The 19,299-nt window shown below is 45.8% G+C and overlaps 1 protein-coding gene across 3 annotated transcripts in view; it reads left to right on the top strand.

Moving 5' to 3' along the window:
* FNDC1 (fibronectin type III domain containing 1) overlaps window positions 1–19,299 on the top strand; it is a 99,460-nt gene that overhangs the window by 43,993 nt on the left and 36,168 nt on the right. For all 3 annotated transcript variants that reach the window (XM_060115000.1, XM_060114999.1, XM_060114998.1), the window contains 7 exons: window positions 1,350–1,556; window positions 6,152–6,250; window positions 7,759–7,876; window positions 9,822–10,009; window positions 10,729–10,836; window positions 13,799–13,987; window positions 15,433–17,979. In XM_060115000.1, coding sequence (XP_059970983.1) covers window positions 1,350–1,556; window positions 6,152–6,250; window positions 7,759–7,876; window positions 9,822–10,009; window positions 10,729–10,836; window positions 13,799–13,987; window positions 15,433–17,979 — 3,456 coding nt within the window. The remainder of the gene's footprint in view (window positions 1–1,349; window positions 1,557–6,151; window positions 6,251–7,758; window positions 7,877–9,821; window positions 10,010–10,728; window positions 10,837–13,798; window positions 13,988–15,432; window positions 17,980–19,299) is intronic.

The raw sequence follows: 19,299 nt of genomic DNA, 5'->3' as shown, positions 1-19,299 counted from the left end.
GTTCATTGACTACATTATTGGATTAAAAACAAAAAAAATCTCAGTAATCCCTACTTTGTGTACTGGGGAAAATATTTGTTGAACCATTATATGATATTCTCTCAGTAGCCTTTAGGAATGGCGGTGCCCAGTGACTGATTAGATAGCTCTAGCTAATATCCAAAAGGATATTCCTTTTGGTTCGATTCAAGACATCGGAGCCAGGTGTCTGGCTTTTCGGAATAACCATCTCCAATGGCTATTTACTATGCTATTGAAACTCACTAACTCAGAACATTTGTTTTTGTATTTTGTCTTAGTGTTGAAATGTTAGCTTAGGTGGGAATTTTCCAGTTTAATAAAATTAGTCAGAACTGATGGCGGGGTTGATATACAGAAACTCATTAGGTAACTGGATCCCCAGAAAGGGCTAGAATGTGACCCACTGTCAGAACCAGGCAGTTTAGTTGTTACATGGTCCATAGCCCTTGTTCCCAAGCTTATCAGCTCTAAGTTGACGTAAAAACAAAACGTTGAACACTAAGTATTGGCCACTGGAATGCCTTGCCTTGAGAATGTTAACAGTGAGAGAGATGCTTTTTTTTTTTTTGAATTTGGTTGTGCTGAGTCTCAGTTGCAGCGTGCCTGTGGAATACAGTCCCCTGACCAGGGGTCGAACCCGGGCCCCCTGCATTGGGAGCATGGAGTCTTAACCACTGAGCCACCAGGGAAGTCCCTAGAGCGATTCTTGAGATTTTCAGTTTAGTAAGAAGAGTTCTCTAAATGGATTCATTTAGCAGGAAGGCAACAACAGACATGGTGAATAGCAGCTGGGTTTGTCTGAAGGGGCAAGACCTGGACATGTAAGAGAAATTAAGATCAAGACCAGAAAGCGGTATTTAGTTCTTAGTGATTCACCATAAAGACAAGGAAAGCCCATTTTTTTTCAACTGTATAGTGGAAAAGCTTCCAGGAGGGCAGTTAAAAATAGCATGAAAGTGTTTGCTGTATTTCACGCTGACCTTTTGCTTTCACTAGAAGATATATAGTTTTGGCTTTAAGGGGGCAAGAGGAAATAGATGAAAAGGAACATTGTAAAACATCCAAGATTTCTGGCTGGCAGTCTCACACACAGTATGTTTTCACTTTGAGTCCTTGAGATCTCTCCGTGTGCAGTGTGGGGAGGAACGTGGACACGGAGTGTCGATGCCCTTGGGGGAAGGATGTTCTTACTAGAACTGGTTACCAAAAATGGATGTTTTAAGCCCAACTGCTCATTGTGGTGGCCGGTCTTTGGATACGCTTTCCATCCTTGATGGTGAGCTGCAGGGTGTGCTGTTTAATGCTCTCTGTGTCGTGTCCTCTTTAAGAAAAGGACGTGCCCAACAAGCCCTTGCGGGTCCGAGTCCGCTCCTCCAACGACCAGCTGTCCGTGGCATGGAAGGCGCCTCACCTGTCTGGAGCTAAGAGTCCACGCAGATCACGGGGCTTCCTTCTGGGCTATGGAGAAAGTGGCCGGAAGATGAATTATGTTCCACTGACGAGGGATGAGCGAACACACGAAATTAAAAAGCTAGGTGAGTTCCACGTTCATTGCTATTCGATGTTTTAATGATGTTGGCTGTCATTTCAAGGTTTTGAAGCCTGTTCATGACAGAGCGTCGTATTCCAGTTGTAACGTTCATCTTCCAGGTATTAACAGTTATTCAGAAGCTCATTCTCTGTTCTATCCTCTGTCTATGCCTCCATTCTTCCCACCTTCTGTTAGTGGTGGGACAGGGCTGCCCAGCAAGTGCCCTTCAGCGGCTTCTGGACCCAGTTGCACTGGGTCACTTTTCTGGACGTGAGGGGGCGGGGCTCATGCTTTTCCATCACAGCTCTGCTTTCATTGTTTTGCTCTCTAAGCTGCGTCTTAGATCCTGGGATACTGGACCTTGCGTCCCATCGAGATGAAATGTGGTGGCAGCTGATGGAGCCTGTGGACCAAGCCTGCCCTCCTTCCTCTTTGCAAGCGCTCACTGGGTGAAGGAAGCATCAAAGCACAGGCCATGGAGGCTGCGACCGGGAGAGGTTATGTGCTTGGTTGCTTGGTTCCAGGCCTGATCTCTGCTGGCCTTGCTCCTCGATAGGCCTGGACGGTGGACCCGGACCACGTTCCCAGGGGCGCAGCAATGATCCCTCACGCCTGGCGCTTCCTTGGGGGTGGAGACACTGCAACACTCGTGCAACACTTCTGCTTTTCTCCCTTCCCTCATGCCCCCTTACCTACGTGATGAGTTTGGCAGGAGGCGCCCGGCAAGCGTGGCCCGGTCCCTCCCTATCGCCTCCTCTGGGGGAAGCCAGGCTGCAGAGTACACACTCTGTTTTGCCCCTCTGTGCCCGAGTTGTGGAGGGCCCAGGGCTCCTGGGGCAGCAAGGTCTGTCTGACTCTGGGCTTTGGTGTTAGAACGTACACCTGCCCCGTGTTCTCCAGCTTAGTTTGTACGAGCCATAGATAGTTTGGCCTCCACTGCTTATTCTTGTTCACTTTCTAATTGGAGCAGTGGTCAAGCAAGGAAGAGGGTGTGATTTATTGGGCCTTCCCAAGACTCCAGTGGGAACGAGGGTCTCTTCACGACGCGGTCATCAGGTGTGGCTTGGCTCCCAGCCTACACAGTGAGGGGCTGCAGGCTGACCTGGGCAGATTTGAGCTGGTGGAGACACCGAGCGGGAGGCCAGGCTGGACTCGCTCCCTGGAAGATTCTCCGAAGTTACCTTCGCTGCTCTGCTCACACACCCACTGTTGGAAAAGTCTGTTGGGTGCTCATGGCACAGGGTCAGCCAGGCATTCTGTGGGCTTTATGGGGTCTCCATGTGGTGGCACAGGCAGCGGTGAGCCAGGCATGGCATTGAAGCCTCAAAATAGACTCCAGACTTTTTCCAGCCAGAAGAGACTAGCTACCTGTCTGCTCCAAAGCCGCACGGAAACAAGAGGGATCGTGGGAGCGAATGGAGAAATCCGAGCTGTCCGTGCTTCGTGAAGCCTGACTTCAGTATTAGCAGTGAGACCCAGAGCTAGAGGCTCAGCACCTGGAGCCACAGAATAATTTGGGGACTCTTCATTCATTCATTCCTGGGCCTACCCCTTGCCTTGAGTGGTTGTACTGTGCAGGTTAAGTGGCTCTGTTTTGGTGATTCAGGCCAAATTCTACCCAGGATATCAGCAGATAAGTAGTCACTAGTTTTGCATTCTTTTTTTTTTTTTTTTTGCGGTACGCGGGCCTCTCACTGCTGTGGCCTCTCCCGTTGCGGAGCACAGGCTCCGGACGTGCAGGCTCAGCGGCCATGGCTCACGGGCCCAGCCGCTCCGCGGCATGTGGGATCTTACCAGACCGGGGCACGAACCCGTGTCCCCTGCATCGGCAGGCGGACTCTCAACCACTGCGCCACCAGGGAAGCCCCTGCATAGGATTTTAATTCCATTGATGACCAAGATGCCATTGAAAGTGTGGTACTGCAAGGAATGGCCAAATGTTAAGGAAACGTGGAGAAAAGTGGTGGGCCTGTGGTCCTGTCAGCAGAAACCCTGCCCTCGGAGTCATTCATTAAACATGTCCTCCTGGGCATCTTCCATGTCAGGCATCATGCTGGGTACCAGCTCCCCGGCGGTCCCTCACAAGGGCAGACGGTACCCAGAGTGCGTAGTGCTCACCGTTGTGAAAGCAGCTGGAGAGGGAAAAGCAGGCACCAGAGGCAGGAAGCTCTGGGCCTTCTGCGGGGGGAGGGAGGGCGCCAGTGTTGAATCCTGTGGTCAAAGGAGTCCCTGGGGGCATGGGAATACAGAGGGAGAGGAGGTAGCCAGCCCAGGTGAGGTGGGAGCCGGACAGTAATGAAGAATGAGCAGGTGTGCATTTGGAGTCCTTCAGAAAGTTTCCACGGACCTTCCGAAGTAGTTTCTGCCACGTTACACCGAGGTTGGGAAGTGAGCGAAAATGGTGGCTCTGACAGGGAGGGTTGGGGCTTGGGGTCCTGTGGTCCCTGGGCTGGTGACGCTGCCATCACTTTGGAAATTTTATTTCTGCCCTTTATTCAATCATCAGGAGCACAGAAAGAAGTGTGCTGTTATACCACGGTGTCTCTATTATATTTCTATGAAAAAGAGATGGACTGGTGCATACCCAGCTGTCAGGGGCTTTCTCAGGCCCGGGGTCAGTGCCCGGTGAGCCCTGGGCCCCGCCCCTCCTCACCTGCATTAGTAAGAGCCTGGGGTTTGGAGCCACACAGAGCTGGGTGTGAGACCAGTCCTGCATTTAGGCCAGGACCTTGGGGTCATCTCACCCCACTGAGCTGGTTCCTCAGCTGTGAAAGGGGCACAATGAGAGTAGCTTCCTCGTGGGGCTTTGTTGGCACTAAATGAAGAACTGATGTGCAACGCTTAACGCAGCACAGAGACTAGACCCAGTACGTGTGAAACCACTGTTACAGTTTACTGCCGTGTAGACTGTTCCTTCGAGATCATCTCGGGCCCAGCTGACTTGGAGAGCACAGCAAGTCAAGAACCTGGGCGTTCAGCAAATCCAAGAACTTTAAGAGATGCATCGCAGATACGTAAAAGAGTCAGTCATGGGAAATTATTCTTTTCTTGGTGGTTCCTGATCAATGATAAGCCACTGCTTTTCACATTTAGTTACTTAGACACGTTCCTGGGTTGTGTTGAACGGCAGAGTGTTTCCTTTGTGGACATTTGGTGTACTTGCCAATAGCAGCAAGAAATGAACAGACCTGAAAGGACTCCAGCGTTGAGAAGCTCAGTTTGATGTTCTATGAATTCAGGCGTTACAAACTCGATTCTTCCCTTTTGTAAAACATATATTTCAAAATTCTCTGACAGAATAAGACGTGAGAGCCTCAGTCTAACTAATTTATTCATGTCACAGTATGAGTTTCACCTGCCCTATGTGTGTGTGTGTATTCACACACACACACACACACACACACGGGAAGGAGCAGGTTGTCAAGTATTGCCCCTTCCCTTGAAATGTGATTAGACTACAGAAGTTTACTTTACATAAACAGGGCTCTCAGTGTGAGTGTTTTTGAGCATGGGTCTCCTTTTATGTTTAACTTGACATGCTGTTTGTAAAAATGACAGGTTTATTTTCCCACTGCCATATGGAAGTTTGCAATTCCTGCAGGCATGACACCAGTGTTAGAAGTTTCCTTTAGGGTCTTAGTGCCGCCTTGTTAATGTGCTGAGGTACTACCTGATGATATAACTATCCGCGTTAGAAGTATGTCAGGTTGCCTCATTTTTATTCTTGAATTGATCAAGGCTGTTACAGGAAGCTAGGTCGATAGAACCTGGGTTTGGGCATTAACAACTTTAGATTTAGGGAAGATTATGAGTCCTTTTAGGGGTGTGACCTCAGGCAAATCAATCCATTTTTATGGCTTTGTGTCCTTATTTGTAAACTAAGAAGGTCAAATTGGAAGCTAGCCAAGGTTTCACTGGGGTCTCAGACTCCGTGATTCCATAGCACTTGAGAGTTGTAAGTTTTAGTTCATTATTGTAATTTGTTTCCAAATAAAGTTTTCAAGTCTCGGGTAAGTTGGACATTAGTGGGCCCAATGCACAATTTGGGGGGTGGGGTGGAGGTGAACTAACTGAAAGAACAATCCAGAAATAAAGGATGAATTTAAACTCTTCCATTTGCCCTTAGTTAATCTTCGGAGACCCCGTTCTGAGGATTTCAGTTCGAAGGGCACAGCATCCCATCCGGGCTGCAAGCCTGGTGCACTGGCTCTTCTTGTCTCTCTCCCTTCTTTTTGATGACAAATAAAAACAGGGTCATTCCCTCCTCTATATTTGGAGGTAAAAAAAAATTAGGGAATTGTGTGGGTAAATATTCCATTCATTTCTTTTTTAAACATTGTTCATCTTTCTTTGATGCTAATGAGCTAGAAACCCATTTTTCAGGAATTATAGGTAAAAATCCCTTCCACATTTCCTGACATAAATCGTGTTCTTTTTGAGTTTAGTTCCTACAGTTCTTGTTCTCACCTGTAGTTTTCCTGAATAAGTAGGAATGCCCAAGAGAGATGAGAAGGTAAAGGGGGAGGAACACAGATGAGCAAGGGTGTGCTTTCCAGAAAACCAGCTGCAGAACCTCATCCCTTGCTTGTTGGTCCACAGCCTCCGAGTCAGTGTACGTGGTCTCACTGCAGTCCCTGAACTCCCGGGGTCAGAGTCAGCCCGTCTACAGGGCTGCCCTAACAAAGCGGAAGATTTCAGGTATGTCTCCAAGGACGCGTCTGGTCAAGCCATGGTCTAGGGCTTGTTTGTTTCTAAATGATGCTGGCTGAGCGACAATGCACATGGATTTTATTGAGTATAAAAGGAAACAGCAGGGCAGACTTGGTCACATTTTGGAGGCATGTGTGTTTCTTTTCTACTCAGAGGCTAGAGTGTTCTTGTGATGAAATCTATCTCTGTGTATGTTTGAATGGCTTCAGATCTGTCATGATAGGAGTGCCAAGCATTTATTCCATTTAACAGGCGCAGTCTGATCCATGCATAAACTGCCCTTGGTGAGAGACTGGGAACAAAGGGAGAGGAAGAAGAGTAGGTGTGGAGGGGGCAGCATGCAAGAGATGCACTCACACTTTATTTCAGCTGAAATTGCCTAAAAATCGCATTGAGAAGAGTGAGAAAAACTGTAATAGTGTCTTGCTGGTAGCCTGATCATTGGTTACTTACTAAGGGATACTTTTTTCCACATCCATTCAACAGATATTTTTTATATCAATCATATAGTAACAAATTAAATATACCTTTTCTGGATCATGTGCCTTAATTTAAAGAGGGAACCTACAGCGTAATGATTTTCATGAATTCACAATTTATTTGAATTATACAATATAGCATATATCTATATATTATACTTTTATACTGATAATTATTATAATGGTACGTTGTATAAGAAAAATCCCACATGTATGTTGTTTCACTTTTTAAATTCTTTAATTGCTGCTCTAGAAGTCCCTGTATCACTTTTCTAACAGGCTACATATTTCCACCTTCCCCTACTTGTACTGAAAGCCACATCCTTTTGAAACATGATCCCTGAAAGATGAAAAGAAAAACACAAAACAAATGAAAACCCCCCAAAATTCCAAGAGACTAAAAGCAAAACTGAAGACATCTTGTGAGTCTCAGTGTTACAGATTGAACAAAAACTATAAACTTTGTGACTTTACTGTATTCCATTGGAAACTGGCAAACTGAATTCTCTTTTCTGTCTGAGTATTACTTTTAATCTGCCTTGGAATCACAGATTCTAAATTGTGAGGACCTTGGACTCAATGTGACTTGTGCAATCGTTGAGCTAGAATTTTTATTTCATGCCATGATTGCCCAGGAAATGCTCTGAATTGACCCTTTCTTCCCCTAAACTTTTGCCTCCTGTAAAAATTGCATTATTTCCCAGAAACTCACAGTGTATATTGAGAAAACGCTGAGTGATTTGGAGTATCTCTGACCAAGGGCAAAGCACCTCCTTTTGTGCTACTCTTCTTATGTCGATTGAGTTAGGCAGCTTAGAATGTGTTTAAGAAGAGGAAGAGTGGGGATTTTGGGTTTTCTGCATTGACCAGTCAAATAATTGCTTGACTTTCTATTCATTTCATTTTATCTACCTCAAGCATAAGCAATTAAAAAAAATAAACTCTGGGGACCAGAGGGACTCAGGGCAGAGCCTACTGTTGGGGACAGCCTTTCCATGTGCACAACTGTCATTGCAGAAGAGGATGAACTGGATGTACCTGAAGACATCAATGTCCGGGTAATATCGTCCCAATCTGTGCTGGTAGCCTGGGTGGATCCTGTTTTGGAAAAACAGAAGAAAGCTGTTGCATCAAGGTACCTTTCCTTCTTTCTTTGTCTTTATTTTCTATATGAGAGACATGGTTTTTCCGGCCCTGAAGAGATGTGTATCTATTTGAACGATTGTATTTTTGGACATATGTGAACGCTGACCTCTTTCGTAGCTGATGGGTAGACTGTTGTATGACAGTCTAGCTAATCTCGAGTGTGGTACACATTGCCCACAAATCAGATTTGTGTAAGACACACAGCAGGACCTCACCTCTCATGTGTTCAAAGTCTTAACTTGTGTTTGGAATTCTCCTAGATTCTGTTTCTTTCTTTGCCCCCAGTTGTGTTTTGCTTTGTCTCATGAATGTTCTGTTCACGCACAGGGGATGTGGGTCCATCTTGGGAGGAGTCTTACCGTCTTCCTGTTATCTGGGAAGAGCGGCAGCAGGAAGGGTCCTATGTAGAGTGGTGGACGTCTGTCTGATGCCTTGCACACAGTGGTTCTTCTTTAGACAGTCTTCGGACACTGCACTGCTTCCTGTCCAGCTCCTCTGTGTGTAACAAAGTGCACATATTTTGTCTTAAGCCACGATCTTATGCTATTCTGGTTTTTACATTCATTTGCAATAGCAATGGAGGAAAAACCATAAGGTTAAAATAATTTTTGTGCTAAAAAGGCCACTGGTGAATGCCATTTCTAGTTAGTGGTAGATTAACAGAGTCACAAAAATTTTGTGTGTTAAATGACTAAGTAGTGTACATAGCCAAGAGAAAGCCAAAGATTTGGTGGTCTAGTCACTATGTATTAATTTTTGAACCTATTTGCAACCAGGAAAAGTGATTATACTTTAGAAGATGATTGGAATATAATGCTGAGTGTGTGTGTGTGTGTATATGATATATATTATATAGAGAGATATTATACATTGGATATGTATTAGCTATATTATTTGTACTAGATAGAGCTTCTGTTACTGTCTGCTAGTAAAAAAAAGACATCTGCTTCTTGTCAAAGACCTCAGAAAATGCATAGTGATTCTCTCCCAAGCCATAGGGCCTCCCCCAACATGAAGTGTTCCTGATTACCACTGGACTTTGATTTCCAACATCTTGATGAAAACAAGAGGGCTTGAGTTTTCTTAGCAGAACTTTTATTGCAAATTGGTATGCTGTGTCTGCAACTGAAGTCTTATCCTAACTAATTAAATATCGTAATGAATAGCACACTTTTAATGCATCAAATGCTTTCTACTGTAAAGTGGCCACAAAGAAAACTTCTTAGAAAAGCAGTGCAGTAAATGTCATTTGCAACTCTTAATGTCAAGTGTTGAGGATGTCTTATGTCGGGGATTGCCCAGTATGACCATGTTGGGCCACACCGTACTTCTCTGCCTGATAATCACACAGCAGAGTTCCTTTCATAAGCGCCTCTCTCCTGCTCTGTTACACATTTTTGTTCCATCTCATGGTAATAAGTCTACTCAAAACCACATGGTGCCTTTCCTTATAGAACTTATAGAAAACATGCCTGCTTTGGCATGAAATGAGTCTTCTTGTCTTTCTTTTCTGGAGAGCCAAGGTACTTTGGGCCAGTTCTGGTTCTTAATATTGCGTCTTACACACAGTGTACACACACACACACACACACACACACACACACACCCCTAATAAGGCCCTTGCCTCAGAAAAACAGTCTCCCTTCCATCCCTTCCTTTTAATCGCTGCTTGACCTTTTGAGCAATAAGACATTTTGGTGTTGAAAAGACAATAAGGTCCATCTCTTCTGGGCTATTTTAGACACATCTCCCTGGAACTTAAGTAGATCTTTGAGCCAATAACAAAGTCAAAAGTTTAGAATTTTCTCCTCTTTGATTTCTCTACTTACCTCCAAAAGTCATCACTGTGGGGAAGGGAAAACGTCAAGGAATCCAGTGTCCAGGTGCAGAGAATTGGTCAGAGGGGTGTGCTGTTGCCTTGCATTTTCTTACAGACAGTACACTGTGCGCTACCGAGAAAAGGGGGAGTCCGCAAGGTGGGATTACAAGCAGGTCTCCAACAGACGAGTGCTGATAGAGAACTTGATTCCAGACACCATGTATGAATTTGCAGTCCGCATCTCACAGGGTGAACGAGACGGCAAATGGAGTACATCTGTCTTCCAGAGAACACCAGAATCTGGTCTGTATTCAAAATAGCCTTTGGACTTTCAACTTGGGAATTACCACTAAAAGAAGATTTAAAGACAGTTTAAGACGCCAGTAGTGATAAAGGGCAGCAGAGGCATTTTTCAAAGTAAAATTAACCCTAAATTTTGGAAGCGTTTCTATGTATGAACACAAAGAAGTTTCCTTGGGTCCATGTTGTATTCTTCACTGGCTATTTTCATGAGCATGTTATTCTGACATGTGGAGCACATTAAAACCACGTGGAGCCTCCATAAATCCCCAGTGTATGTGTGAATGCCCCTGGACAACACATGGCTCTAGAATAGAGGAGAGACTCTTCTCTTTTAAGGCTGAGGTCGTGTTTGATTTGGGGGGAGAAATTTGTTCTATATTTAAGACTACCATTATTTTCTTTTAAACTGTATCTTTAGAAACCTTATTCAAAAGAAGTTGAAACTGGATTTTCATCTTCTTTGTATATTTCAATTTTCAGCAACGAGGGAAATTCTGAATTCCTAAAAGCATTTCCCTATGTATGTCTAACCTTACTATATGAGTTGGTAAAACTGATATAAATCACACAAAGAGCAAGTGGAGAATTTTCTCTCGTGTATAATAAAAATTAACACAGTAGCTCTGCAATAAAAAATGTGTATGTAGGGACCACGTGTCATTTACTTTTAGAATACCCATAAGGGCACTTTTAAACCTTGGATCCTTGTCCTTTTGTAGCTCCTACCACAGCTCCTGAAAATTTAACTGTCTGGCCAGTCAATGGCAAACCTACGGCTGTCACTGTAGCTTGGGATGCACTGCTTGAGACCGAGGGGAAAGTGAAAGGTAGGAACCTCATTACTTAAAGTATAAGAAACACGTGAGAGTGAAATACCCCAAAGAGAGCTGTGTACATTGACTCTGATAAAAACGGGTTCTAATCGCAGGCTTGGTGACTGCACAAGCAACAGGGAAGCAACATACCTATGTGGGGTGCTAATGCAATGGACAAGGGTATTTCATGAGGGGTTTTCATTGTCAGTAAGACCCAGGTCATCATGAAGAAGACTTTTCATCTTCCCTCTATGCAGGTATTTTGATGCTATTATCAAGAGGGCTGTTTTTAATTGTATGGATGTGACATCATAACCTTTGACCAAACAAAATGACACCCCGTTTTTCACGCTGTGGGCCTTTACATGGTGCCAGTAAGATCATGGCAGGTAGGAGTGAGCAGAAATCCCATGGGACCATAAATGTCTCGAACGGGACTATAAATATTTAATGGGCTTGAAAATCAAGTAATAAAATAAAATGTTAAATAGACTTTTTCCCTATTTGTCAGCATTTTGAACAATTGATTTTGGGTGGGGGGCGGTTGAGGAAAATATTACCTTAAAATAGAAAAAAATACTATAGATTAAAAAAAATGAAAATAGCATAGAATATCCACAACTAAATATTAAAATGGTCTGTTGAGAACATTAAATAAAAGCACAGATAATTTCTTTTTAATGTAAATACATTTAAGAACCTTTTGGAAGTCTATCTGGAGACACTTAAAATGGTGGTGTTGAGGGTTCCCCTGACATCACCTATACAAATGTACTCTAAGGCTACTTTTTATTGTTGCTTGATTTTGGAAGAAAACTATAATATGGAAAGTTTGTGTAAGCTTAAGAAAATTCAGAAAATTATCACTGATCGTCTTTGAGAATTTCTTAATTGAAGAAATTGGGTGGTTCTGTTTTATAGTCAACTGTAAGTTATCTTTTCTGACCTATAAGGATATCTTTTCACTGAACGGTAGAAATTACGGAAGGTAGAGGTAGGATAGGATGTTCTAAACTTAATGCTTTCCCATGTTTTTAAAGAATATATTGTACTATTCTTGCTCATTTTTTTCAGTGGAATAAATCAGAAACAAATGAAGAGAAAAAATAGTTAGGATACCCCCTTTTTTTTTTTTAATTTATTTATTTTTGCTGTGTTGGGTTTTCGTTTCTGTGCAAGGGCTTTCTCTAGTTATGGCAAGCGGGGGCCACTCTTCATCGCGATGCGCGGGCCTCTCACTATCGCGGCCTCTCTTGTTGTGGAGCACAGGCTCCAGACGCGCAGGCTCAGTAGCCGTGGCGCACAGGCCCAGCCGCTCCTAGGCATGTGGGATCTTCCCAGACCAGGGCTCGAACCCATAGTCCCCTGCATTGGCAGGCAGATTCTCAACCACTGCGCCACCAGGGAAGCCCCGGATACCCCCTTTTAATCGTTCTTTTTATGACAGTTTGAACATTGGCTTCTGTATCATTATTGTGATGCTAAAAAGACTTCTGAAACTCGAATAAAGACGTTTTAGCTGACTACCTTTTTTATAAAAAAATTATGAAGTTATTAAAAAGAAGTTATGGCTCCTTTGGTGACCTTATTACCATGCCACTTATTTTTTTCCTCTTTCCCACATCTTAGTTTATATTTATAGCTCTTTGGCAAAAGAAGCTCCCTGGTAGTCAATTAAATATTGCCAGAAGTAATAAATAGCTACTGAGTTTTTATGTCCGAAAGAACTCATGTACCTCACTAACCTAAAGGTGTAGTGGTAGGATTGTAAATTCATAATTATCCTGGGGCATTTTTTATGCCTGAGAAATAGAAAACATAATAAAAGAATATACTTGGACATGGTTAAATTTTTTCCAGATGAATTGAATCCACAAAAAAAATCAGAATTACAAAATTTTGTAGACAGTGGGTTCTTTTAATTCTTACTTTTGACCACCACAAATGACTAGTTTGTTCATTTTCAATGAGAAAAGAATGCTGGTTTTTCTTGTTTTTTGTTTTTCAGACAAATGTACTTTTTAAAGATTAGAGCTTAGGGAAAAGGAAAGATCATCCATGCTCCCCTAGGAAGTATGGTAATTGCTTGGTCATTCTGTAATTTAAATTATTTTTCTTGGTTAGCTCCTACTCATATTAATTTGATAAGTTTTGTAAATCTTGAGTTCATTGGCAGGAAAATAGGCATGACAGTTTTTAGTTGAGGGTGAAAATTATGCTTTAAAATGTGGCTTCCTTATGTTGCAGTATTTCCATATAAGCATAGAGATATATTAGTCCCTTAGACTGAATTTGCTATGATTTTCAAAGGCCCAGGGCATTATATATTTATCAATATAGCCAATTAAGGATGGAGACATTAAACATCACATAAATCCGTGACTCAGCAACTTTTCCTCACAGTTTTAAATACTGTGAAAAATCTTTATCCGAATATATTAAGAACTTTTGTAATTCCTACAAAAGTGAAATTATATTCCAAATATGGAATTTATCTGGCTTAATGCACAAATGCAGATAGCCCAGATTAATAAAATGGAACTCTTAGAGGCGTCAGCAGCTATTCAGAATCAGTTCCTAGAAATTGTCATCTTTTTTCCTGTGGTTTCATGTCTTCTGCATACAGCCTGTCATAGTAAATTAGTAAATAAACACAATGAAGAAAAAACCCAAACACAAGGGTAAATATTTTTGGTAAATGTATGAAGACTGGCCTCCTGGGGTCCATATATTTAGTTTGCTGTAAATGGAAAGTTGCCAGCTGACTGACTCCGTTGGCCTGTCTGGTAGCCTGATTGAATTGCCAGTTCACCTTCTACTGTGTCTTTATGCTCCAGCTACTGACTTGGCGTGCATCGCTAGAGAATTAATTTTAGTAATGCACGTTCTAATTCATCCTGCCCATACAGTCTGTCTACTGGACACAGGACTGTTTTCAGTTTCCTCCTTCCAACCGTCTGCCAAATCATTTCAGAATACATTCTTTCATACGCCCCGGCTCTCAAACCATTTGGAGCAAAGTCCCTCACCTATCCTGGAGAGACTACTTCTGCCCTAGTGGATGGTCTGCAGCCTGGGGAACGCTATCTTTTCAAAATCCGGGCCGCAAACAGGAGAGGATTGGGGCCTCATTCCAAAGCCTTCATTGTCGCTCTGCCAACAAGTAAGTAAGCATTGTGTATTTGTGGCTTTTTCTCTTTCTTCATTACTGCTAATTGTGGTGTGTTACTTTGAATCATACTCTTGGGTTTAGAACTGCTCTGTTGATGAATTTTGGGGTTAAGGTACCCTATTGATGTCTATAATATTTTTGTGGTCCCTTTAGAAATTGGTCTCCCCAAATGCTAAAATGTTATTGATGGCTAATAACATTGATTACTATTATAATAGTAATTATGAATTATGTAGTAATTATGTGACTAATATATTCATTATGTGATTCATCTTATATCATTGTGTAATTTGGGGCTTATGATGACAGGGAAAGAACATTTTTACAGGCAGAATGTGACATTTTTAGTTCATTTTAATGAATAAATGGCACATAAAATTTTTATCGTTTGTATGCCATTATTTTGGGGTGCAACCTTACTCAGAAGAATTTCAGTTACCTTGTTTATCTGCTCAGTATCAAACCCCAGCAGGTTAACAAAAACCAAAATTGGAGTGGGATGTTTCTGGACTGTGTTTTCTTTCCTGCTTGTCTACATTTACACCAGATATTGGGAGCTTTCTCCTTCATTATATGCTGTGAGGATCCACAGTATACTGCATTATTGCACGGTTCTATCATTAAAAAAACCTGAAATAGATGAAGTTTGCTCTCTCTGGATCCCCCATTGCTATATAAGTCCTTCTCCCCTTACAGCATCCCTTCCCGCATTCCATCCTGCTCTCAATAAAGGGTAACTTATAGGGTACATGTAATATAATGTTTTGCCTACCCCAGGGGTCTTTTTATTTTAGGCTTTATTGTGGGATTACAAATGTATCCATTATAAAAGGGATTTTAAGCAAGAAAAAAGCAAGTAAGGACATGTTATGTGGAATAGGGGACTCTTTGTCATGCCTCAAAAATTACAAATTTGTAGCTCGCCCCAGTCATTTGCAAATTACACACAACACGTCCCTGTATAGCTTTCAGTATAGATCATTCAACATTTTGAGCCAGGCTTGTGCGTATTTCTTGCCTACATTGTAAAGAATGACTATAATGCACTTGTAATATCTTGACAGTTATATTAAGAAAGTCCTATATAAGATTTTGTGCTTACAAAATCAATGAAATACTTCCAAGTACTCATTTCAATTACTTCCAAGTACTCATCACAAGCCTGAAAAGCCCGGCTTCAAATAAGACGTGGCATACACAGCCTGAGTCAATTTATAGAAACTCAATACACTTCTTTTCTAGGACTATATTACTTTAAAGCAAAATAGAACTTTAAAAGAGATTGCTATAATTGGGAAAGTAAGTGTCATGTCTAAAGTGTCATGTCTAAAGTTATCAATTATTATTACCAATTTTAAACACCTCCATACTGCCATCTGACTCATTTTCATATTTCTTCTCTTCTTTGACATCAAATTCTTTAAAATCTATTACAGCCCCTACCAGTGAGTCTGATGTTCATCAGAAAGCAGACACGGAAGATCCTCCCAAGCCTGAAGAGCCCGAGCCTTCCTCATCTTCACCCAAAGCTCCAGCTTCCTCAAAACACACTCGTTTGCCTGTTTCTCCCCAAGGGAGAAATGTCAAGAACCTGCTTCTTGACTTGAAGAACAAAATATTGGCTAATGGTGGGCTGCCCAGAAAACCCCAGCTTCCCCCTCGGAAGAGTGGAGGGGTGGATCTTCAGTCAACAGAAATCACCGAGGAGGAAGCACTGGATTCCCGAGGGCACCCACCAACCTCGCCCTCGGAGACCCAAGGCCAGAAGCACCAGCAGAGGCCACCAAGTAGACCTGTTCACCCGGTCCTGCCTGCGGGGCGGGCTCCAGGGAGAGCCCGAACGCCGGGGCTGCCCCGGAAGGACGGCGCGGAGAAGCGTGGCTCCTCGCCCCCCTCCGCCTCTTCGGTCCCAGCCACACCCCCTGAGGGCCGCGCTCACCGCCCTTCCAGCTCTGATGACAATGACTCCGAGGGCCAAGAGGAGGAAGGGCCAGCCGCAGGCTCCCCGCAGCTGCCTCCCAGGAGCGCAGCGCACGCCCGGCCCGCCCTGGCGCCCGGCCGGCACCCAGCCTTGGGCGCCCTGCGCGACGGAGGCTCCGCGAACCACGGCGCCAAACCAGCCTTGCCCGCTCGGAGGGCGCCCCACTCTGAGGATGGGGAGGAAAATTCCAGGGCTTCAGCCCCACCCGCGAGACTGTCTCCATCCCACGCGGGGCCATCTCGGCTGCTGCCCACCCAACCACAGCCCGGGCCCCCGCTCTCCAGGGGCTGGAAGGATGGTCACGATGCCCCAGCCGCCAAGTCCACCCCGCCATTATGGGCTACCCAGCCCTCCTCGGTCTCCTCTCGTCTCTCCTCAAGGACACAGGCCTCTGAAGGCGGAGATGAGTCGGACGGCGGCGGTGACAGTGATGCTGAAGAGAAAGGGAAGGAGGCTGAAGCCACGGCCCCGACGGTGCGGTCCCGGGCGCCTGTCTCTGGACATTTCAGTGCGCTCAGGAACAGGCCCTTCGCTGCCCCCGGCAGATATCCGCACAGGCTTGGTGGCAGCCGAGGACCCCGGTTACGGACCTCCAGCTCCCCGCCGTCCACCGTGGCCCCCCGGGTTCACTCGAGGGTGAATTCTCACCCACCTTCTGACCACAGGCGAGGCTTGGGCGGCCATGAAGACAGCGAAGAAGAGGCAGGGGACGAACAGCCGCTCCCGGCCACCGTGGCGAGTGACCACGCGTCTTCCTCCTCTGGGCAGCCTGTCTCCCGGGGCGCGGACCACCTGAGAAGAGGGCCCCAGAGAGCGGCGAGCCTGCAGCGGAAGGAGCCCCTCGAAGAGAACCCCAAGTCCGCGGCGACCTGGGCAGGGGCGCATCCTCAGGCCAAATCTCCGCCCTCTAAGGCGCAGGATGTTCAACAGAGCACCGACGCGGGCGTGGAGGGCGGCTCTCCGCAGACGCAGCTGCCTCCTGCGCCTCGCTCGCAGCACCACCGCGGGACCCGCGTGCCCCGGAGGATGGGTGCCGGGTCCGCCGCTCCGGAAAAGCAGCCTTCATCCGCCGTCTCTGCGTCCCAGCATCAGCCCCGCGGCCCGCAGAGCAAGGAAGAGGGGCGTCCGCCTTCCAAACCCCAGGCCGGGCGTCCCCACCCCACGTCGCAGGAAAGCGCCTCCTTCTCAGACCCTTACTCGTCCAGAGGCAGCCCCCACGGGGGGCTCCCCACATCTCCCCAGAATCAGAGCGAGGATTCCGACGACAGCGCAGAAGCGGAGACCCGGGGCATCCGGGCGCCCGCATACTCGGAGGCTGCCAAGGTCGCCACCCCGTCCCTTCCCAAGCACCGCCAGGTGGAGGCTCCGGCAAGAAGCGCCAGCGACAGTCACCTCCGCAGACCCCTAGGCAGGCCCGGCAGCCTCCACCCCCAAGCCCGCCCCAGGGTCCCCGGCAGAGCAGGGCCCCAGGCGGTGGGAAAGGCCGGTGCGTCCCAGGCCGCGCCACCCAAAAGGGAGCCCCTGCCGTCAAAATCGCAGCAGTCGGTCTCGGCCGAGGAGGAAGATGAAGACGTGATGTTTTTTAAAGGAGGAAAGGACAAGGACAAGGACCCACTGTCTTCCTCTGTTCCAAAGTGGCCCTCCTCCTTCATCCCCAGGGGCGGGAAGCATGTGGATGGGAGCATCGCTAAGGGGGAAGCAGAGCTTGCGCCTCCCAGAGTGAGCTCCCCGCAGGACAGGAACGCCACCCCGGTGAAGCGTCCTCCTCCTCCACCTCTGGGCAGCTCCCCGAGAGCCACGCACCTCCCGCCCAGACAGCCCCCTCGCAGCCCTGCCACCCCAAGTCCCACGGAGGCCCCCCCGTCCCCGCCGCGGTTCACCACGCGCGCCCCGGCCATCTACTCGTCCACCACCCCTATGCTCTCCTTGCGCCAGCGCATGATGAACTCAAGATTCCGGAACCCTTTCTCACGCGCGCCTGTGAGACCCCCTTCCAGACAAGGTAATTTGTTTTTAACTTAACATTTTCTTTACGGTTCTCAGCAGTGTTCGTAGAAATTCCTGAGAGCCTTTTATTTTATCGAGCATCTGCTCTGTGCAAGCATTGTGTTAGGAGCTTTGCAGATGTAACATGAGCGCATCCTCTTATCCATCGCCTGGGTTTGCATTGCTTCTCCTGGTCTTCAGATGAGGAAACCAGTGCTTAGGGGTCTGAGTGGTTTGCTGGAGGCCAGACAGCTGTGAAGTGGCTGAGCTGCAATTCCATTCCCAAACACTAACTCCACAGCCCTCGGCCATTCCGCTATCCCATACTGCTTCTTTGAGGTCCTTAACGTATGCTCTAAATCTGAAAATATGTCGTAGCCATGATGCCAAACTCAGGTTCCTGTGTTTTACGTTATTTTTAGTTGTCCCTGTGCCAGGGCATATTAAGGAGTCCACAGGAAGGAGTACCTCTCTGTGTGGGCTGGATCATGTGCTTGTTCTGCATATAAAACCCTCAGCTGAAAATACCCTGGGACAAACTCAAATGTCTTGGGTGAGGATTGCTCAGACATTGCAATCAGTGAATGTTGCTTCAAACCTCCAGAAAAGGCATGTTAAAGACGAATGTCACACAGTGGAGTAGCAGGCCGATGTGTGACTTAGGTTGAGGACAGCATGTAGGCAGCTGTGAACTAGAGTCTACATGGACCCCAGGGCAGGATCTAAGGTATTTACCCGAAATCTGCATTCAGTTAACTGGTGCCTTACCCTCTCCTTGCATGGCATCAGGGCTTAATAGAACAGTTATGAACGAATGTATTAATATTTGTTAATCTGTGCAATATGTTGTTAATTTAGCCCAGCGTAAAGACATAGAACAGTACCCCACGTGGAGTTCAGTTTTCCATTAAAACGGACTCTTTTGCACAAAAACCTAAGACCCTGACAATAGAGGTAAAACCCACATTTCCTTGTACATAGAAAAAACTCAATAAATTTTAAATGTTCATTAACTGTTTGAGCGAGAGAAATGTCTCTGACCCGCAAATAGCTGTCAGGAAGCCCCGGCACTTTATCTGGTAGGCCAGGCTGGAGCAGAATGCTCCCAGTGGAGGCCTCAACCAAACTGCAGCTGATCAGAAAGGGCATGAGGTGAAGAGAGAGGGCAGGTGCAAGGAGCAGACAGACAGCAACTAAGGCCAGCCAGCTGGGCCTGCCACTTCCTCTCTGAGCAAATACTTCTCAAGCAGCCCCACTGAAGTCAAGCTTTGAGTCAGCTCTGTGGGCTTATGCTCTGCAATTGACGATCGGGACCCAAGTCAGCTAGAAATAGTGG

Source organism: Mesoplodon densirostris, chromosome 12 (assembly GCF_025265405.1).
Source record: "Mesoplodon densirostris isolate mMesDen1 chromosome 12, mMesDen1 primary haplotype, whole genome shotgun sequence".
Lineage (NCBI taxonomy): Eukaryota > Metazoa > Chordata > Mammalia > Artiodactyla > Ziphiidae > Mesoplodon > Mesoplodon densirostris.
This window is presented reverse-complemented; position numbering and strand designations above follow the sequence as displayed.